General features: G+C 30.4%; 1 protein-coding gene across 1 annotated transcript in view; it reads right to left on the reverse strand.

Annotated features, from left to right (window-relative positions):
- LOC142330199 (alkaline phosphatase-like) overlaps positions 1 to 24239 on the reverse strand; it is an 887512-nt gene that overhangs the window by 95082 nt on the left and 768191 nt on the right. The window contains exon 7 of the mRNA XM_075375322.1: positions 5731 to 5865. Within this exon, the coding sequence (XP_075231437.1) occupies positions 5731 to 5865 (135 nt within the window). The remainder of the gene's footprint in view (positions 1 to 5730; positions 5866 to 24239) is intronic.

The following is a 24239-nucleotide window of genomic DNA, read 5'->3' on the forward strand; positions in this document are numbered from 1 at the left end:
TTTTACTTTTTCATTTCGATTCCTTTGTACAAGCAAAAGAGCTACGCTTGCCTGAAACGTACTGGTCGACCGAGTTAACATTATACCTGATCTCAACGTCTAGGGATGGAACTTAACACCAATGTACACTCCTTTCAGTATATGTGGCGCCATGGAATTTAAAGGTTTTGAATGAAAATACTTTGAAAATAGCAGAAAACAACTTATTGAGAAGTATGACAAAATTTAAAGGAATATAAAACTGGATGCGGTCAACAAATTTAGAACTAATATTAGCCAGATTTTATACTGTAATGAAACGTAGCTTTTATCAGTTTGTCAAGAAAAATTATCTATATGAAATTCAAGAAAATAAGGAATGCAGGACTAGTTGCGTAAACCTAAGTTTGTCTTGCATGAGTCTTTTCTGTCTTTTTGAAAATTAAGATGTTACTCTCGATCCCATGTTGTGATGAAGGGTTTGAAAATGAATTTTCTTTATGTTTTGAGGTATGGAGAGTACGAAAACACCATTCACTTATATTGAAATTTCCTTGTTTGTGTGTGTGCGCGCGCGCACACGCGTATGTAAATTAGTCTGTGTATACAATTTTGTGGCTCAAAATCTCCAAAAATAATTAGAACAGTTTCATTGAATTTAGATTTTTGTAGTAGTTTTATCTGAAGTAGTGCACATGAAAGTTTGATGAAGACTGGTTGTCCTTTCTGCTGGTCTCTGTGGCGCGAGTGGTAGCGTCTCGGCCTTTCATCCGGTGGTCCAGGATTCGAATCCCGGTCAGGCATGGCATTTTCACATACGCTACAAATCATTCATCTCATTCTCTGATGCAATACCTAACGGTAGACCCGGAGGTTAAAAAAAAGAAGAAATAAAGTCCTTGAGTTACGCTCAAATTAAGATTGAACAAATTTGAGCGGGGCAAGTTAGAAGCGTTGTACATTATTACGCTGCAAGTTGGAACTTGATGTTTCCTTATCTACAGTATCTATGCGCAAGAGTTATTTTGTTATTTTTCTCTTCTCACCATACTATTAAACAATGTTATAGTTATAAATTCTTTACCTTTGCCGAAAATCTCTTTATATATTATCTACCTGATTTTTATTCGGAAGGCTCTGGGTTCGATTCTCAATAGAGCTTGATTTTTTCCATAAAACGTAAAATTGACCTCTCATTACTATATCACTATGAGTAAATGTAATATGATATTTTACTTAAATAAATTAAATAGGGGCTAATTACATCACTTTATGTCGTGAACGGCAAAATTGCAGAAGATAATTAAGAAATTGTCGGATTTATTTAAATATAATATTTAATACAAATAAATATAACTTTTAAAAGGATTATTATTTAATTTACCGGTAAATATGGTTTATAACAATAATAATTACTTTTTTAAACGTAAAAATTAAAAAAAAACCTTTTTACTTTTATTGTAATTCATCTTTTTTACTGAGAAGTATCAATATTATATATAAGTATAAAAATACTGGATTAAATTCGCAGTATAGGTCAATTAAATTAAAGGTTAAAGGTGAATGAAAACAGTAAACGAAGAAAATTGGGACAAGTACTTTTAACGAAATGAAATTGAATTTAAGTGGTATGTGGATCCTTTCAACCTTTTGTTCTCCTCTTAACGTTAGCAATTAAATTTTCGTTAGTTCGGGAGTTTCTCTTAAACTAGTTTAGTAGAACATATGTCCACTAACGCAATCGATATATTAGAATTTTATAATAACATTTATTTGATTGTTTTATAACGGCTATTTTTTTATCTCCGTTGTTTAATTATTATTATTTTTTTTTTTTTTATTACGTGAATATTAAAATCTATTAGTTAAAAATAAAAATAAAAAAAACTAATAATCATTTATATTATTAAATACAAAATTATTAAAGTTTTAAAAATGTAGAATACATTTTAGTTTTTAAAATTTAACAGTAGAGTATAATTAAAAATTAAATGACCATTAAAAATACCTTTAAATATTCAAATAATAATTAATTATTATAAAAAAACCCTCCATTCACTAATAGTTTTTAAAGATGAAACTTCCTTTTGTGTTTTACAATTATTTTCTCGTAAATTATTAGAGATGTAGTTCAGACATATTCTATTCAATTTTTCGGGTCAATAGTCTTATGAATGCATCAAAAATCTTAACTAGAATTCTATACAGAAGAATTGAGAGGAGAGTGGAAGAAGTGTTAGGAGAAGACCAATTTGGTTTCAGGAAAAGTATAGGGACAAGGGAAGCAATTTTAGGTCTCAGATTAATAGTAGAAGGAAGATTAAAGAAAAACAAACCAACATACTTGGCATTTATAGACCTAGAAAAGGCATTCGATAACGTAGACTGGAATAAAATGTTCAGCATTTAAAAAAAATTAGGATTCAAATACAGAGATAGAAGAACAATTGCTAACATGTACAGGAACCAAACAGCAACAGTCATAATTGAAGAACATAAGAAAGAAGCCGTAATAAGAAAGGGAGTCCGACAAGGATGTTCCCTATCTCCGTTAATTTTTAATCTTTACATGGAACTAGCAGTTAATGATGTTAAAGAACAATTTAGATTCGGAGTAACAGTACAAGGTGAAAAGATAAAGATGCTACGGTTTGCTGATGATATAGTAATTCTAGCCGTGAGTAAAAAGGATTTAGAAGAAACAATGAACGGCATAGATGAAGTCCTACTCAAGAACTATCACATGAAAATAAACAAGAACAAAACAAAAGTAATGAAATGTAGTAGAAATAACAAAGATGGACCACTGAATGTGAAAATAGGAGGAGAAAAGATTATGGAGGTAGAAGAATTTTGTTATTTGGGAAGGAGAATTACTAAAGATGGACGAAGCAGGAGCGATATAAAATACCGAATAGCACAAGCTAAACGAGCCTTCAGTAAGAAATATAATTTGTTTACATCAAAAATTAATTTAAATGTCAGGAAAAGATTTTTGAAAGTGTATGTTTGCAGTGTCGCTTTATATGGAAGTGAAACTTGGACGATCGGAGTATCTGAGAAGAAAATATTAGAAGCTTTTGAAATGTGGTGCTATAGGAGAATGTTAAAAATCAGATGGATGGATAAAGTGACAAATGAAGAGGTATTGCGACAAATAGATGAAGAAAGAAGCATTTGGAAAAATATAGTTAAAAGAAAAGACAGACTTATAGGCCACATACTAAGGCATCCTGGAATAGTCGCTTTAATATTGGAAGGACAGGTAGAAGGAAAAAATTGTGTAGGCAGGCCACGTTTGGAATATGTAAAACAAATTGTTAGGGATGTAGGATGTAGAGGGTATACTGAAATGAAACGACTAGCACTAGATAAGGAATGTGTGTTACCGCAATGTAATGTATGTTCAAGAAAGGAAACCTCCAGATCATGCCAAAAGCCTAAATTTTCTCTATGTTTTAAATGTTTTATTGACCAAAATTTCGAAGATATCCTAATCATAGTATTTTACAGACGACGCGTGGTTTCATCTGGGAGAGTATGTTGATTAACAAAATACATGACTGTGGTCCACTACTAACCCCCCATGAATTTTCAAGATCAATCATTACGCAAAGCAAAAATTGGGGATAATCGGTTGTGAGTAAATCGCGGATTGTGGGTCCAATTTTTTATTGAAAATACAGTTAATGGTGATCATTATTGTGCTATTTTAAACTAACTTCATTAGTCGGTTAATAAAAGTGGAAATCAATCACGGTTGGTTCCTACAAGATGGCGCCAAAGAGCAAACAGGTCAATAAAGTTTTTTAAGAAATGTGTGTGATGAACTGAATCATTTTTAGGGATGTAGCCTGCGCGATCTGACTCTTCCAGATTATTTTCTATGGGGTGCAGCAAAATAATCAGTGTATCGTAACAGATCACGCACGATTTACGAATAAATACCGCAATAAAGCCATACGTACGAGATATAACAGTACATCAGCTGGTTAATTTGTTTGAAAACAAATTGAAACGTGTGCAATGTTATATTGATGTAGAAGGAGGTAATCTTCAACATCTTTTATAAACTATTCCAGTTACAGTTACTGTAATACTTGTTTCTGTAAAATAATGAAATAAAAATACAGAGTAATATTAAAAAAATTTCCTAATACACTTCCATAATTCTAGTGAAGAGTAACTTTTCACAAACATATAATGGCGGAGAGAGGAAAAATAGAGGTAGAGCATTTGTCCACGTGAACTTTTATTTATTTTGGTGTCCAAAATCAACCCTTTAAGTTTGAAAAACACCTTCAGGGACATTCTATATATAATGTTCGGCAGGGGGGGATGAACCTCCTAAACTCCAGTCGTGTTCGTTATTTTCATGGTTATGAAAATATTAAATATTTTTCAGATATTCATTAATGAAAAAAGAATTAGTCTTTTTACTTCATTGTATTTCTTTTGCCATGGTAACAGAAACATGATGAAGTAAAAGGATTAATGTGGAGTTAGAGCCTTGATCTATGATTTAAAACCTTCTCTGGAATAACATGAATATATCCTGAAACTTTGAAAGTAAACAGTTAGTTGGTTCTCGTGTGATGCTATTTCAAATAAACAAGACAGATAAACAAACTTTCCCATTTATGTGTAGATCTTTTTTGGTACAATGAAATATTTAAACTTCTAAAGTTTTGGATAAGCTATATATGTTTTATAATATTTATTTAACCACAAATTCCTGAAGAATCGGGAGGATTCCACTCATAGTTATTTATTTAATTTACAACATATAGTAAATTTCCTTTTTTCTAATAAAATTTAATGTTTCTTCATCTTGGACGAGTCTTCTCTCTCTTTTTTATCTCTCTCTCTCTCTCTCTCGGTATAAATAATCCTTTTCAAGAAACATTTATTAAATCACTGATTGATTTTTTAACCAATTGGGCTATTTCCTTTCCTTTAAGGAAATGAGCTAATGGGGAACACGATCTACCATTTATTTTTAAATCTGCTTCTACTCACTATTATTATTTGTTTAATACGTTTAGAATGAAAATCAATTCCGCCGTTCTTGTTCTACTGAAGCACAAACAAACTTACCACCTATACATTTTACTCGCTTCCTAGTATTGTTCATTAATAATTAATGTTAATATAAATTCCACGTGGAGTATTACTGTATATGAATGTTAATCATGGACAGGAGGTCTTAAATTTAGAAGGAATCTTGAAATGAGATACTGTCGTAGAATTTAAAAATAAAATTAAAAACATTGAAGTGCTGAGCATGGGAGATGGAATTTGTTTACGGAAAAGTGTACTTAAATGAAGGATAAAATTTGTTGAATACATTCCGTACAACAAGGGATTAATAATGTAAGGAAGACTTGAAGGAAAAAAAACAGGAACGTTCAGGTAGAGTTTTAAGCTAATTATAGTTGACTTTAAAACTGAAATAAATGACAAACTTGAAGATTAAAGCAGATAAGCAATTTTAAACCACTCTGTAGACCAATTACAACAGGTTGATTGCTCACACTAGTCCTAGATTTAAAAATTAATGATTGAACATGATTTCTTGAAGTAAAATTTAAAATTATATTCTATTCTGTTTTGCTTTCTTTTTTTAATTATATTTCCTTCCTTAGTTCTTTTATTTATTTATGTTTGTTTCATATCGGTTTATTTATGAAAGTACATAAAAGGATTCTTATATCGAAATTACATCTAAAGAAAAATTTACATTTAACTTACTTTCAATGAACAAGAAAAATCCCCTTGGATTTTTTAGTAGAAAACTAAGGGCTTTACTTGTCATTTCTGCCAGTGATGGATCTGTTTTTTCTACCCTGTCTGCCTCAAACTCCATATGTGAATAAGCGAACAGACCTGAAAGAAAAATATACATATATACATTACTTATAGATATAAAATTATTAATTTGTTTAATATTACAAATGGGTTTTTAATTTTATTAATATTTATACTACGTACGTAAAATATATAAGTTATGTAAATTTAATTTAAATGACTTGTATTTCTGTAAAAAAAAAAAAAAAAACAAACTAAAAGCACTACTTTTCATTCATTGTAATAATGGTTATAATGGTTCATTCATAAAAGTAATATGGACAGAGTATAGCATGATAATAAAGAAATCTTCCGAATAGGGTCTATTGATAACAAAATATTGATTGGTTTTCTTCCGGCAAAATTAATTAAAATTAGTTCAGGTGTGAAATATTAATTAGTGTGATTAGATATTATTGGTTAGTTGGTGTTAATAATTATTGCTTTAGTAATAATAATTAATTTTTGTAATTAAAAAAAATTTGACGTGGACAGCACCTGACTTCCTTGTACGCCTTTCTTTCTTTTCCTCTTTAGCCTCCGGTAATTACCGTTCAGTTATTACTTCAGAGGATGAATCAGGATGATAATATACGAGTGTAAATGAAATGTAGTCTTGTACAGTCTCAGTTCGACCATTCCTGAGGTGTGTAGTTAATTGAAACCCAGCCACCAAAGATCACTAGTATCCAAGGTAGTATTCAAATCCGTATAAAAGCAGCTGCCTTTACTAGTACTTGAATTTCCAAATTAGCTGATTTGGAAAGACACGTTCACCACTAGACCAACCCTGTGGGCTAATTAATTGTACGCCTATTAAATTACATTACCACATTTATTAAAATGGAAAGTACATAATATTTTGTTTCATTAAAAATGTCTAATATTTATTTATTTTTTTTGTTATTATTGAATTCATCGTAAAATTATATTTATAATGAGATGTTAATAATTATTAATAAATCAATATATATAAATTTATAATTTAAAAAAAAAATTAAAAAAAGGAGATGAAGTCTTGATTTGTACCGATGTGTGTTCCCGTAAGATCCAAATATTTCACTGATTAAACTTTTATTTGTTTATAACTTTGGAAGCAATGAAAATAAGTACCAGTTATGATATATATATTTTTGAAAAGATCTCAATGAGTGCTTAATACTGAAGTTAAAAAAAAGTCCAAAATCCAAAAGTTTTTGGATTTTGGGCTTTTTAGGACACTTTTGGTTCAGTAGATTGGAATCAAAAGGGAAGGTGGACAACTAGATGTTATAACCTTCCTAAATCCAAAATTTCAACGTGCTAAGGCTAATGCGTTTTTGGAATATGCGAGATACATACGTGCATACATACATATATATGTATGTACTAAATGTACAGACGTCAAGCCGAACATACTCAAAATGGATTCAGGGGTGCAAGGAAGTAAAAAATTTAAAATTAATTCCCCTAATTTAATAGGGGCTTTCATTTGTGGACATTTTCACTAATAAATAAAAACTAGATTTACAAACCGGAATGCTTTAAATAAAAATAACACTTTAGTGATATTACCAGTATAATTTTTCTAATTTTTTTGTAGCTTATTAAGCTGTAATCAAAATACAATAAAAAAATATGTATATTACTGATATTACTTCATTTCTCAAAACTTTTTATATTAATCTATAAAAAAATTATTTTACTTCTAATTTTTTTTTCTACAAAACACCTATTGAGGTAAGACATATAAAAAGGTACACCTGCAACTATACACATGAATACGTCTTGAACAATCAATGTTTGGATGCGTGAATGTTTAATAAAATAGAATAAAGGTTCTTTCAGAAATAAAAATTTCTGAAATATTTTGCGACCATTTAATATTAAATTCATGTTCTTGATCAATTATTATTTCACCACCTTGCGGAGACAAATCTATCATTTCTACATCATTTACTATCATCGGTGACAACAATGCAATACCGTCGTTAGATGTACCCGGATACTTGGAGACGTGCAGTTTCTTTCACTGTCTAAATGCTCTAACTTATTCATTTGATGTGAGTGCCACCTTTTTGTCGATTTGTCTTGTTTGATCTATTATCCAACCCCCGTTTCCTTGAACTCAGATAATATTTATTGATCATTTCACGACATTCTGAAATTGTTTACAAAGTTTTTTCTACGTAAATTTCATGAAACTTATTGTCACTAATTTTTCTATTTAAAATATTTTAGAGTTTTTCTATCGTTTGACACAAAATGCATTTCAATTGGTCACGCATTCGCTCTTGATTGAAACGGATTATATTAGTAAGTAGGAGGTAAGAAACTGGTTTCATACAAATATTACATCAATCATCTCTAAAACAATGTACAATATGTTTAGTTCCGTATAATCTTCATGTTAATATTGTGTATCAAATCTATCATGACTTCGTTTCATCGAAATTTCATACATGTTCCTTTACCTTTGAGTGATAATTCAGAAGACGTATTTACATGAAAAATTAAAGAAAATATAAAGAGAAGTATTACTGTTAACTAAATAACATTTTACATACTTAGGTAATGTAAAAAATCTGATGACTTTTTCCTGCAGATGGAACCGTTTTTACTATCTGTGGGGGCAACTTTCACCTGCTGCCCCCAATGTACCAGCTGCTACCATTATTTGGATTGCTGTTTGTTCTCTAGCGTGTAATGGTGAATCCAAATTTCATTTACTGTTATAAAACATTGAAGAAAGCCAGCAGAATAGCGATAAATAATTCTAAACACCCTTCAGTAGTGAATAATCTAATGTCTTCTCTGCGGACTGTTTATAAACCCGGCACTCATTAAGCGAGAAGCTTTATCGTACCTAAATCATCATAATGTAGATGTACAGTTTATCAAGATGTTTGCAATCTCAGCAAGCTCGTGTATCTTTAGTCGGTGATCACTATATATAGAATATTGGATTTTTGTGAGAATTTGTCGGTTGTAATGGATTCTGATTGTCCCAAATATTCTCATCAACTTGAATGGATGTACCACGTTCAAATTCTGCAGCCCAATTTTTTTATCGTCGAAAACGATGGTGAAGAATCATTAATTCTAATTCATTTTGTATGTTCTTTGGGATTAACACTTTTAAAACAAACCACTTTACAACATCCCAACTCCGTAGAGGAAGACATCTGCCTTGTGATGCTTCCGATCACCACAACCTCCTTTTGTTTCTAGCTCTCACCAGTTTGCAACAGCTCGAACTTCAATATTATCCATTTTTTTTTTTAGAAAATGTAAAAATTTCTTTACTCGATCGCCAAAAATAAGAAGCTAAACTCACTGAACGTAAAAAACGGAACGTAACGTAAAACGGAACGTAAAAATGGCGGGAGTTTCAATATTTCTCCCTACACATCGCAGAGCCTGGACAATATCCAATGTCCCTTGCTGCTGTATCTTTCTATTATCGGGCGGATTACATCGTTGTTTAGTGGCGGTTATAAATTTTAAAGTTTTATTTATGGACGGATTTGGTGATTTGCGTTCCTATCCTTATGAACCATCGTGAAAATTATTTACTGGGTCTTTAATTCACATGTCTAAAATTTCGCAGGACGCGATCTAAGGGATCATGGTTCATAAATATCACCATTTGGTAAACTAGCGCATCACTGTGCGAGGCAAGAACTTTCCGACTGACCCTCGTAAATGTGTAGGTTTAATTTATTGATGAGCAGTATATCTTCTTGGAAAGGTTTTTTCGTTTCCTTTTTATATTTCTGCTGCTCGTTCTTCACTTTCTTTCTCTTTTTCTCACTTAATTTGCTTTTTCTTTTTGTTTTTGTTTAATATATTGATTTCATCAGAACACCAAAAACTGTATTAGTACAGGCAATTTGTGATCAAAATAGGCTGTATTTGAAAATCCTTACCTGCCGATTGATCTTTTGTCCATACGTTAGGGGTGATGAGGGAAGCTTAACTCCAGATTTTTAACATCCCCCGCTCCAATTGATTTTTGAAAAACTCGAAAAGTTTATGAATGCGTTTTTCTCTGAATCTATGCATTTTAGAGAAAAGTTTTCAAACAAAAAATGTAGAGGACATTCTCCTCTACAATTAATGTCTTTGAAGTTATGCCGTATGATTTGAAATTGAAATAATAAGTGGCGCTGAATTTCTAAAAAACGTTGTAAACGAATAGACCGGTTTCGAACACGTGCCCAATTCACAACATTTTCACACTTTCACAAGCTACAGCTCCAAAACAGTAAGTCGTACAAGAAAATTGTTTAAATAAAAGTTGTCTGTTTTTTTAAAAATTAATAAATTTTCCAAATGCAATACAGATGAAAAAGAATTTTTTCGGTGAAAAAAATTAAAAAACACGTTTTTACAACTTCAGCCCCATCTAGTATTTCAATTTCAAATTATACGGCATAACTTCAAAGACATTAATTGTAGAGGAGAATGTCCTCTACATTTTTTGTTTGAAAACTTTTCTATAAAATTCATAGATTTAGAGAAAAACGCATTCATAAACTTTTTGAGTTTTTCAAAAATCTATTGGAGAGGGATGTTAAAAATCTGGAGTTAAGCTTCCCTCATCACCCGTTACATATGGAAAAAACATCAATCGGTAGGTAAGGATTTTCAAATAAAAATACAAATTGACTGTACTATATATTTTATTTGTCATTTTTAAACGCATAACCTTCATTCTATGTTTAGTTTTAATCCACCCACATACAGTCGGGTCTGCTTGTCGATATTCAAATAACAGATTACAAATTATCAGCAATAATTAAATGGTACGTAATTCTTCATGAACATTACCTTTACAAAATATCTTCTCTTCACACAAGAATATAATAATACTATTGTATTTAAGATAAGCTGACGGTACAAATTTATTATGATTTATTTTATGTATACTAATTTTTTTAATTATAATAAAATGGATGTATTAAAAAAATTTGTACATTTTCATGGTCATAATATAAAAGTTAAATGAGTAAAAGAATAAAATTTACTTATTACTGGAAAGAAAACATATGCAATAGAAAAATGCGTATAATTTTTTAAATATACAGGTATACATAAAATAAAAGTAAACATAAATTACCGGTTTATAATAACAGGGATTTTCTATTTATCTATCCTTTTCAAACGAATTACATTTTTTTAATTTGTTTGTATCTTTAAAAACAATATTTTTGTGTTCATATTATGTTGCAAATAAACGGTTCATTTATATGTGAGTTTAATTTATAATTATATCTGGTTATTGTATTATATTCTACATCCTGGATGAGTATTATGTAAATATCTTTTAAATATTTTAAACAAAAACTGTTTTGGTTATTCAGTTTTTAAAAACAAATTAATAAAATTACGCTTTTTGTTCTAACAGATAAATAGTAAATAATCACAGTCAAATAAAAATGTACTTTATAACAGTACATTGGTCTATCGCAGCAGAAATGTAAAGTAGTAGCAGATAGCTTGTATTTTATTAATATATATATATATATTTTTATTCTGGTAATTTTAGTATTATTTCAATAAACTGTCAGGGAGGTTTTATTTGAATTCTGTAAAGCGGAAACATTTATAATTTAAATTTGTAACATAAATAACACATTTAAATTTATGTATTTTTATGCAAAGAAAAACGTTACGTAAAATTAATTTAAAATAAAATGATATATTAAATATCCTGCAGTAATGTTTTTTATCAAACAATATTATTTTACATATTTATGAAGCTAAATAATTAGGAAACCAATTGTAAGTGGAAAATGATAATAATTAAAAATTATAAAATAATATTAAAATTGATGGAGCATAGAGTGCTCTAGAAACACATTATGCATATGCACATAGAAACACATTTAAACAAAATGAATATATTCCTCGTTTCCTTTTTCCTGTTTAGCCTCCGGGCTTCACCGTCACTTATCACTTCAGAAGTTGAATGAGAACGATATGTATGAGTATAAGTGAAGTGTAGTCTTGTACAATCTCAGTTCGACCATTTCTGAGATGTGTGGTTAATTGAAACCCAACCACCAAAGAATACCGGTACCCACGATCTGGTATTCAAATCCGTTTAAAAGTAACTGCCTTTACTCGTGTCTTTCTTTTTAAATCTTCTGTTTTCTACTAGAATAAGCGAGCTTAATTTAGTATCAATTAAAGTTTATACGTGTAGAATAACAAATAAGTATAAAATTTAAATAAGAAATAATACAAATTCAAAGTTAAATAACACGTAAAATATAAACATTGCTTGTATCTGGACGCAGTTCAATCTCTGGGTACGCTGAGAGAGTTTTTATTGGCTGATATTCATAACATCCCTGCAATACAATTACGATTATGAATATTGTGGAAGTATGAAAAAGATTTAAAAAAAAAAATCATTTTTTAACGCTTAGCTTATAGAAGTATAATCTAATAACAGTTTTAGAAATTCAGAGCATGATTAAACATATTATTTCGTAATTGGTAGTACGGTATTGGCTGTTTTGCCGTTGTAAATTTCATATTATTTAAACCATTTTTTGTTATATCGATAACAAAAATAATTGAAAATTTTAATCTTGAATTGAAACTTCTGATCTTTAGATAAAAGTATTTATATTTTGTTTAAAATAGTTGGGTAGTTCCTTTATCTTCCCGCGGCTTGTAACTCTATAATTTGTATTTATTTATTTTGTATAATGGAATATATTTCGTTTGCTTTTAATAAATAGTTACTCTAAAAAAAATCCTCATGATTTACTTTATTTATTTTAATTAACTTCTCTTTATTAATTTGTATACTTATGTTAATAAGTTTTATTAAATTTTTAATTAGAACGGAAATTCTTAACGATGGGTATCTATACTTTTTTTTCTCATTTAATACTTTCAATGAGAACAATTTTTCTGTTGTGTACGAAAACGATATAATTTATTTACTCCTTGATATTTTTATTTTCTCACTTTTTTCTTTATATTTAGCGCTTTTGTAAAGATCTCTGTTCGTCGGAATATAAAATGATATACATTTTGGTTTAAAAACGTAGTTATTTCAAAATTTTAAAAGGGATACTTACTTACTACCTTATTAAATATAACATTCTGTGTATTATGCTTGTATATTTATTTATGGATGACAATAAAAAAAAATATATTTATAATCAAAAATGATAAAGATCACCTCCCATTGTTTTTTTATTAGAACGTTTATTTGTACATTAAAAAAAATTCTTGGAAAAATATAATATAAAATGGTCTACTGCTTTTTCATCTACATAGATTCTAAAGAACGCATACATGTTTTTGACGGGAGTCTGACATAAGGACCTATTTGAATATTTATTTATAAGCCTATTTGATTTCCAAGAATGGGTGAATTCGACAAGTCTCTTCGCAGATCTATAACAAAATAAGAAATTGGGTATAGCCTATCAAGCTATCGATGCAAAGATTAAATTTAACGTTATAAAGTCGGGAAAGGATCTGCCTTTGTCGTTTAGTAAAGTGAGATAAGCTATTTATAATACGTAATTTTATTGGGAATATAAAATTTTCAATTTTTTATGATGTAACTATTTTTTTCTTATAAAACTTCTATTTGAGAGTATCGATAAATAAATGGTGTTTTATTTACATATTTGTAAAGAATGAGTATTTTAACACGGATAGAAATATACGATCACAACGGCAGGAATCTTTAAAATAGGAAGAAAAAAATATTTACTTAAAGCCCTTTAAAATGATAACATAATTAAATTTATTAATGAAGTTTTTTCAAGAGTTTTTCAAAAATTAATAAAAGAGTAGGCAGATTTTAATAAAAAAATCTGTGTGGATACCGCATAACTTCCTTGTACGCTTATTAAATTACATATATACATTTTTTTTGAACTTCAGTTAACTTTTAATTGAAAGTGAGATACGATCCTTCAATTCTTTAAGAAAGTGGACAGTTACACAATTGCTGAAATTTTAGTTTTTATTAACATCAAATATTTATACAATTATTAATTTAATAATGTTATATGAAATATTAGGGTAGAGTAAAAGTCCCTTTATTACTCGTATTATTAGATCAGTATTATTCCCAATTCAGTATTATTGCCCTTTCCTCTCCAAAGAACTGTGGCAACAAAAATTTTTTTTTTTTAATTTCATAATTTAAAAAAAAAATGTTTCATAATTTTCTAACAACTCGTTGGTTTTTAACGTAGTAAGCAAGTGTATTATTACTTATTTAATTTTTTTTCAATTGTAATTCATATTTTTTAAATTATAATTCATTTTGTTGAGTATCTTTTATTACCCCGCACACAAAATAGCATAAACTAACTAATTTAAGGAAATAAACTAAAAAAATAAGCATATTTGTAAATAGAGGTTTTAAAATATGTTGTACAGCATCCTTACCAGATAAAATAACATACAGTGATATTGTTTTTCCTAATTTTATTTTTTTAATAAAAATCTCAATGATAATTGATTTCTTATATCTTGACCGGTTATAAAAATGCTCATATGTAATATATTGATTTTATGATTATAGCGTTATCATACATATTTATCGACATATATGCAACGCACTTATTTATATTCACAAAAGCTTTATACTTTTATAACAACCGGCTTTGAAAATGATATAAATTATTCAAGTTTATATTAATTCAACAGTACTTTTGTTGTTTGAATAAAAGTATAAAATATTCTCAAAGAATTAGATATTTTCAATGTAAAAGCTTTTATGGATTTGTTATGTAAATAAATAAATTGCTTAAAAAAACTTAATTTTAGTTATAAAATAAAATTTTTATAAAATAAATCGATCTACATACTAACCGGGTTGGTCTAGTAGTTTCCGGATAACATCGTAGTCTCAAATAAGCCGTTTAATAGTTAAAATCCTACTAAAGGAAATTTACTTTTATACAGATTTGAATACTAGATAGTGGATATCGGTAAACGTTGGTGTTTTGGATTCAATTAACGACATGTAACAGGAATGGTCGGCTGAAATTGTACAAGACTACACCTCTTTAGATGTCATTTATATCATCTTCATTTCATTGGGCTGTTGACAGTTGCTAATTGGTTAGAAGTTGAACAGATAGCAAAGTATGCATTAAGAATAGAGAAATAAAAATATTTATTTTACCATAATTTTTAAAATATTTTTATTATTGTAGATAAATTTTTTTTGTAAATTTACCCGCATGTTATTTCTATTAAATAAAATAATAATTTGATTTATAGGCTTATTTTTTGTAATATATTTGTATTTATATATTTTAATGTGATATTGAAGCAAAAGAATAATAGTGAATTTTTATTAACTTATATATTTGTATGTATGAATGAATAGTGGATTCGTAACTCCAAAACGACTGCAGAGATTTTCATGAATATTGTATAAAAGTCAACATTTCAATCCTGCAGGTGGCACTGGGTTCATTAGGATTTGAAAAACCATTTCAAAAAAAAAACTTTTGAAAATACTATGTATTATTCATACTCTGTAGCCATTTCTGTTAACGTGAATCTCATATAAGAAATCGTATGATTTTCTTTTGACGACTTCTTGCACCATAATTTTTCGAAGTTTTCTTATACAGGTATATTGACGTCATTTATTAATAACAGATTGCGATGCATGTTACTTATTATTTTTAATATTAATCTTGTTTTAATCGTGTAGATTTACTGAGTATAATTGATAATATGAATAATTTTTCTTGAATAAAATTTATTTTTTTATTTTATTGGGTTGCTAATTTGTAGAATTAAGATAAAATAAATACTGAAAACTTTTGTTTTGAATATAATTTGTATAAATACATGAGAGAGATAGGGGAAGGGGTAAGAAAGAGAGAGTGTGGGAGAGAGTTCTGACTGAGAGGGGTGAAGGGAGAGAGAATGAGAGAGAGAGTGTGTGTGTGTTTTTGTGTGCGTTCTTGAGTGCGTAAAAGCAAACATTATTGAATTATATTATTATTATTACATATTATATAAATGTATACAGGACTTCACTTCCTTCACTAACTGAATTTAAAATAATTTATAATATTACTAATAATAGAGCACCAAGAAAATTCTAAGACGCTTTAATGAATCTTGCGAACCATTTAATCAATTTCAGTCTCAACTGTTTATTCATAGATTTGAGTGTATAAAGTTTTATTTTTTCAAAAATAAAAAGTTTATTTTATCTAATAAAAGATATATTTGTGGAATTATTTGTGATTAAAAATTTAAATCGTCGCCATTTTTTAATTTTTGAAGCTAAAACATTCTAATGTATTTATTTTATGGAAGATTATTTTTTTATTCTATATAAAAGATTTCATTAATATATCTCACTCTGTTCTTTAGATCTAAATTTTTTACTTCCTTGTACGAAGAAAAGGAAGAATTGTGATCGCGAAAAACTTCGGTTTCCAGATTCCAACGGAAATATCCATTTTTACCAACCCTGAATCCATTTTGACTAGTTTCGGCTTGACGTCTGTAATTACGTACATGTATATCTCGCGTAACTCAAAACTGATTAGCCGTAGGATGTTGAAATTTTGGATTTAGGACTGTTATATCATCTAGTTGTGCACCTCCCCTTTTGATTGCAATCGACAGAACCAAAGTGTCAAAAAACGCCAAAACGTTCATGACCCAGGACCTCAAAAACGAAAACGTGGGGTGTAATGAACGTTCCGTACGTGTGTTGACGTGTAATAACGTTTGACTGAATGAACCGATTTTGATGAAATTTGGCACAGAGACTCTCATACGTGCAGCAATTTCTTGGTAAAATTTTGGGGTCAATATCTGCAGAGGATGTACAGATATTCTCTTTGGGATCAACTTTTTCAATATTTTGAAAACATAACCCCTTTTTATATTAAGGTTAGTACATGCGTACATGCTTATCTTACCATTTTAAAGAAAATTTTGCTTCCAAATTTTCCCCTGCCCCAAAAGTCGAAAAATATAAATATAATCTTTATATTTATTGAATATTTTTTAACAGAATTTTTTTAATTTCTTTCTCAGCATAGTAGTTGTGTAAGATGGTCAGTAAAATATTTTGAGGAATTATTGGTGGTGGAGCGATAAATATTTAAAAATATTGATCAGTTTTCCAGAATTTATATTCTGGAAAAATAAACAACCCATGCTAGGAAAGTATAAAAATTTTTTTATTGACAAAAAAAAAGCAGAAAATGATAAGCAACGGAAAATTAAGTGAGGTAAAGCAATCGTTCATATGAACTTTATTATATTTATTTTTATGTGAATCTTTCCCTTATATTTTTCCAACAATTCTCAGAACATTTTGTATTTGGTTGAGAATATCCAATCTCATTTATTTATCATACATGGTGGATACTAGATTGTATTAAAACGATATAAATAGTAGATAATTTACATTGCAAACTGGACTGAAGAAATATTATCTTTAGGGTGCATTTCAATTTTAATAATTTGCAAGGACTGTATACTAAAATCAAACTGAAACCCCAAATATTACGAAAACTCTGTTTAAATAATTAATATTTGTTGTGAATTATATGGTCAACTACATGATTGACGTACTTAAAGAAAAATTTGCACCTTAATCTGTGTAGTTTTTCATTTATTAATTAAAATTACCATTTAAAGTTTAATAAACCATTAATTTTCTAATTAAAATTAGTTTATCAATAACTATTCACACTTATAATAATGCACATAATTAAATATATACAATTAAAATACTCTGTACTTATGAAACATTTGTACTTTCATTGTGGTAGTTTACTTTTATTTTTAATTGATAGTTTTCAGAATACGAACTTGCAAATTCCGTAACATAATTTTTAATTTCCTGTAACAAATTCACTATTGAGAAATTTGATACTTCTATTAAAAATCACTGGGTCATATAAGATTTGTTAACTTGACGGAATAAAATTCATTCATACATTTTTTACACTATTAAAAACGAATTAGAAATGCGAATAATTTCATTAAATATATGTCATTAAATTCTTCGGCTAGATGATGAAAAGTTTTTAGGAAACTAACAGGCATTTATTTATATTGAAACAAATATCAAATTTCATATTCCAGTGGTTACTACACAAGAAAAAAATGAATAATTATCTGCCTAAACACAAGTACAGCAATTTGCTAAACGATTTCTTCAATTACTTTTAACAATAGCGGATGATAAGACGTACGTAGATCTACGTAGATTATAGAAAGTATTGTAAGAAGGTATTCTAAATAAATAACCGTATTACTTACTAGTCAATGTTTGACGGACTGGATGGGTAACTTGACTTCTTACTATCAGAAAATAGTATTCTCTTCTTTTACTATTGGAAGTGTCAGTATTACTTCAGATACCTTAGGTAAAACTACTGAAAATATATCTGTTTACGCTTTCTAATCTTTGTTGAGTTGTTTTCGACAATAATTATCGGGAGGCTCTTTTGGAATTTTCCCCCAAAATTTTCAATTTATTTTTAACGATATATGACGAATCGTGCGTATATCAACATAACCTACTCTCGCTTCGCTTGCTAACCTCATCGTTATATATAATTTTATATTTAACACTAATTAGATGAGGTTAGCGAGCGAAGCAAACGTAGGTTATGTTGATATACATACAACTGGTCATATATCGTTCAAAAAAATAGTTTTAAACGTTATTATGTTAATTGATTATTTTAAATAAGTTAATTTAGGTTTTTTTAATGAAGTATAATATTACACAATATTGCAGTACATGTTAAGAAAAAAATATAGAAAAATTTTGGAAGGGAAATTCCGGAAGAGTACTATACCAGAATAACCGGAGATAGCTCCTTCATAGTTTCAGTTACCAGCACCAACATCTATCCACACACAACCAACATCTGGATAAACATTCCCGCCTACATTAATTCCACCTCTGCGTTCTTTTCGGAATTCCCTTGATAAGCTTGTTTCATCTCTCTGACTCAGTCTTAACATAATTATGAATTCTTCAGTTATTTCTCCTTTTACTTTGATTTTGACAATGTGTTGGTCAAAAATTCCTTCACCAGTGACACTAATACGCCTTAATCCTTTTAGTTTTAAATATATCTGAAAAGTATTGTCCAAAAGTATTTCCTATAAAATTATGTTCATATTCATAAATACGAGGGCTATTCAGAAAGTAAGGAACGTTTCCACCTGACGCACGCCAATCGCGTATATATTGGTGTGCTCGTGCTCGGCACCTCAGTCAGCGTCCAGCCGTAACAACGGGAACATCTCCGCACTGCCCGTTTATTTAATATACAAATATGAAATGTGTGCTGCAATCGAAAATCCCGCCAGTTGTGAGGTGCGGTCTGTGATTCGTTTTTTGTTGGCAAAAAACATAAAGCCAATAGAAATTCATCGGGAACTGTGTGAAGTTACGGGAACAATGTAATGTGTGAAAGTCTGTCAGGAAGTGGTTAATTCAGTTTAAAAATGGCCGAACAAACGTTCACGATAAAGAGAAGAGTGGCCGTCCGAGCATTGTGACTGACTATCTGGTCTCCAAAGTTCACGAAAAGATTCGTGAAAACCTCCGTTTCACAATAACTGAGCTTTCTCTATGTTTCTCACAAGTTTCACGGTCTTTATTGTTTGAGATTGTTTCACAGAAGCTGGGCTACCACAAATTTTGTGCAAGATGAGCCACAAATTTTGGCGTCACTGAGTGGTTGAGATCACAGGCGGCAGAATTCTATGACACAGGAATTTCAAAGCTTGTCCACCGCTATGATAAGTGCCTGAATTTGTATGGTGATTATGTTGAAAAGTAGTATTTTAGTCCCTCTTTCACATGTATATAATAAAAAGTTTTTAGTTAAATTTCAAAACGTTCCTTACTTCCTGAATAGCCCTCGTACATTACTAGAAAAAAAAAAAAACTAAAAATTCCATTCGGTTAATGAAAATTAACATTGTTAGAATAACCGCGGGAGTATAGGTTTATATTATTTGTGCAAAGAATTAACTTAGAATAACATTGTCCTGCACACATATTTTGTACAAAATCATTTTTTTTGTCTCCATTAAGTTATAAAATCTGAAAAATACAATTTGATTGATCTGTTTTTTTATTTTTTATTTATTGTTTTAACTCGGTAATTCTAATATAAATAAAGAAATAAGTTTAAACAACACAAACAAACATGTACCAATATTCAAAAGCATTACTTTTCAATGGTGAGACAAACCAGAGCTGTCCTATACAAACCGACCCATATTTGTAATCACAATTTCATCAGCTAAAATAGCGTGTTATTTGTGTTCTGTAATTGCCTTTTTTTTCAACCTTGTTAGAGATCATATCTACATTCCTCTCTATTCTGTTATTATAAATGGATTCAAAAATTCGATGTAACTTCAACCCATCCTACAATATTCAATAACCTTTTATACCGCGCATAGTAAAATAAATTTGTTGAAAGATTATTCGTAAACGATTATCTGCAGTTTATTTACGTAACACAATTATTTATGCCTTTCATGATCCGTCATTTTTATTATGACTTTTTTTATTAATTATTGAATATCCTATTTTCCTTCAATTAAATTTATTTTAATTATATAATTTTTATTATTTTAAATTGTATACTTAAGTAGGATGAACATTTTAAAGTTTAAGGAAATACGTTGATGTTTATAAATTCTACATAATATAAACTTTATTTCTTAATCATATTTTCCTATGTTTTACTGAAATGGGTAGGAGTTAAAACATGACTTTTACGATAATATACATGAAAAAAAAATTAAACATGAAATAAATAATACAAATTATTAATATTAGTGTTTCTGGTGGAAGAATTCTTGACTAAACACAACGTCAAAAATCTAAATTAATAGTAGAATTAACTGAAAAATTCCTAATTATGTTAGTATTGAGACAGGGAAAAGGGATTTAGCAAATTTTGTTAATTATGTCTCTGTAGAAGGTTATCTGGGAATTCAGAAAATAAAGAAGGGAGAAATGTTTACCCGATTTGGCAAATGCAGATGATCTGGTGGTGCTGGTATTTGAAACCGTGAAGGAGTTTACTGAGATAGTGGAGTCCCTTGAAGATAATGCAAAGTAAAGTGGGCTAAATATCAACCAGAAAAAGGCAGAATATCTTTTAACTTAAAGCAAAAGCGGTAAAAAAACCTTAAATTCGAAGGCTAATTCCTTCTAAAGGGTAAAGAATTGTTGTTGTATAAGCAGGGGACAGAATCGCGGCAACAAATAGAACTAGTTTTGCTTTTAATAAAGTCTTTTAAGGAAAATTTTTATCGCTAAGTTGGGACCATATAGACAATTTTTCGGCCGATATTGGTAACATTAGTTATGCACCTCCCGATTGATTGCAATCCGCTGGACCAGAACTGACCAAAAAAGCCCAAACAAATTTGAATTTTGAACTTTTTCTTAACCACAGTAATCCTTATTGAGAGATTTTCAACGATATATCATAAGTGGTACTTATTTTCATTACTTCAAGAGTTATAGCCAAATAAAACTTTTATTGATGAAATATTTGGTTGTTACAAGGCGAAGGCACATCGGTTCGAATCCATCTTCATCTCTTTTTTTATTTAAATATATTGATTTATTAATAATTATTAACCTGTGATTGTAAAAAAAAATACAATAAATAATAATTCAATAATATCAAGAAAAAATATCAGAAGTACTTAAATAAAATTTTTTTTTTCTTCCTTGCTTTATTAATATACATAATGACTAATATTACATATATAATTCCTGTTGTGAGACAAAAGTCTCCAGAGTAAGCAGTAAAACAGTAAAATTTCAATTCAATTTGGTCTCATTGAACGAAGTGTCATTCTGGAGTTCATTCTATCGTCCTTCTCTTGCTGGGTCAAGCCATGCTTCAATCGTCGATCTTCCAACTGCCTACACCAACTGTTCTTCGGTCTTCCTCGTTTCTTGACCGGTGGAATATTATCTTTTTTGTAACACATGAATGGTGCTGAAAATCAACCTTTTCGAACCAATCGTTTCGCTCTCGAGAGATTTTCTCCGCCACTGACTCTTTTATTTGAAGGGAGCCTCGTATTCGTTCGCTTTTGATGTGGTCCAACTTATTCACACCAAGAGATATTCGACACATTTTCATCTCTGCGGTCGTGAGATCTCGATCAAACTGCTCGTATCGTGTCCAACACCTTGCTCCATATGTAAGTGCGGGTCTAACCACTGTAGTATGCATTTGGCCCTTAAGTTTTGGAGGCATACGCTTGTCACAAAGAACAGCCGAAATGTGCTGCCACTTCAACCATGCCACGGTGATTCGATGATTCCCATCTTGCTCACAGCCGCCTCTTTCATTCAATATAGATCCAAGATACTTAAACCTTGTACACTTCGGCATAACTCGACCATTGATCATAAGGTCAGGCGATGGTGCTTGTGCGTCGCTGAATGGCAAGAACATATATTCCGTTTTGGATTCACTGATCTTCAGACCGTGACTTTCAAGGGCACATTTCCAGCGATTGAAAACATCCTGCAGCACCGCAACACTTTCACTCGCGAGACCCACATCGTCAGCAAAAAGTACGCTCAACAGCAATTCATCCATGATGTGCGTTGTCAGATAATTAATAACAATGTTAAAGAGCAGTGGGCTCAGCACACTGCCTTGGTGTACCCCCATGTTCACATGAAAAGCCGTTGATGTTCCTGCCATGCATCTCACCCTTGTAGTCGCATCGCGATACATGTTCACAATGATTTCAACATATCTTTCTGGAACACCGTGATTTCTCAATGCCGTCCGTATCAAATCTCGCGGCACTCGATCGAAAGCTTTCTCAAGGTCCATGAATATCATATGCAAATTCCTAGCAGCGTCTCTAAACTTTTCCACCAGTATACGCATAGCTTGAATTGCATCCACTGTTGATCTGCCAGGCACGAAACCACATTGATTAACGTGAATTTTTGACAGTACAATTTTCATCAGGCGGTTGTTAATGACTCTTTCCGAATGCTTCATAGTGTGCGACAGTAGTTTTATACCTCTGTAATTTCCGCATTTTCTGGAGTCTCCTTTGCCCTTGAAGAACGGCAAGAGGAAGCTTCGATGAAAAACCACAGACATCGAGCTTCCGTTTTTAATTTTGTTAAACAAAATACGGAGAAAGAGGATGCCGATCGCTCCAACAGACTTCCACAGCTAAATGGGCACTTCGTCCGGTCCAACTGCTTTACCTCTTTTCATTTCTTTCAGTGCAGCTTCGACCTCCAATTCGGTTATGTCTTCCACTTCTTCGCCTAAGACGGGTTCACAGGATGGGTATTCGGTTCGTGGGAACTCCTCGTTCAACAGATTATCAAAGTAGTCTCTCCATCCCTGCGTTATGTCCTGGTCGTCAGTAAGCAGCCTGCCATTTGCATCCTCAATAAACTTAGGTGAAGTTATTGCTTTTGCATTGTTTCGACGCTGTGCCGCCACTTTAAAGATCATCCCACCGCCGTCCGGAGATTCGAGATCTTCATAGAACTTTTGACACGCAGCAGCTTTGGCTTTAGCTATTTCTTTTGCCACGGCTTTCTCTGTTTCAACTTTTTGTTGTCGAAGCCGCTCTTTTTCTATTGTTAGTAGTGGATCACATTTCGACCACGCCCTGAATGCTGCCCTCTTAACCGCCACTGACTCTGACAAGAATGTCAGAGTCGCCTTTCCAAAACCAGGCTTCTCTTCCGTTTCTCAATCGAACTTTTGATACTCCAAGCGAGAGAGAAAGAGAGAGAGAGAGAGATCGAGAGAGAAATTTCGGAAGATGTTTGCATGTGCACCAGTGTTCTGGCATGATTATGATTAAGAGAATATTTCCGAATTGGCTCAACATAAACTTTTCAAAAGTAGTTAAAAAAATTCATATGTAGAAGGCTTTGATGATATTATACTCGTCTTTTGGACAATATTAAAAAAGAGAAGGGGGTAGTTTTTGGATTTTTTTTTTTTGTATGGTCATAGAAAATTGAGCTTTTGTACGATATACCTTCAGGTATTTTAAATTTGAAGTCAATCGGATTTAGAAACGGGGAGTTATTCGACATTATTTCTAAATATTTTTGTCTCATATCTTGAAAACCGGTTTACCAAAACAGTTGAAATTTGGCACAAATATGTATATATATATCCTAACTTTGGTCTGGTTTTCAACCCTACCGTGATTTTATTTTAGCCTTGTTGAATAACCTTGCACCAGATTGGACTAAGTTATTGAAAGTAAATAATTATTCCAACAAATAAAATTTAAGCCCCAAAAATCGTCAGGGTTGAATGTAACACGTAATTAATGTTTCAATTTAGTCAATATTTCAAGAAAGAAAATTTAACTCTATAAAAGTAGATGAAATG

This window comes from Lycorma delicatula, chromosome 9 (assembly GCF_047948215.1).
Source record: "Lycorma delicatula isolate Av1 chromosome 9, ASM4794821v1, whole genome shotgun sequence".
NCBI classification, from domain to species: Eukaryota; Metazoa; Arthropoda; class Insecta; order Hemiptera; family Fulgoridae; genus Lycorma; species Lycorma delicatula.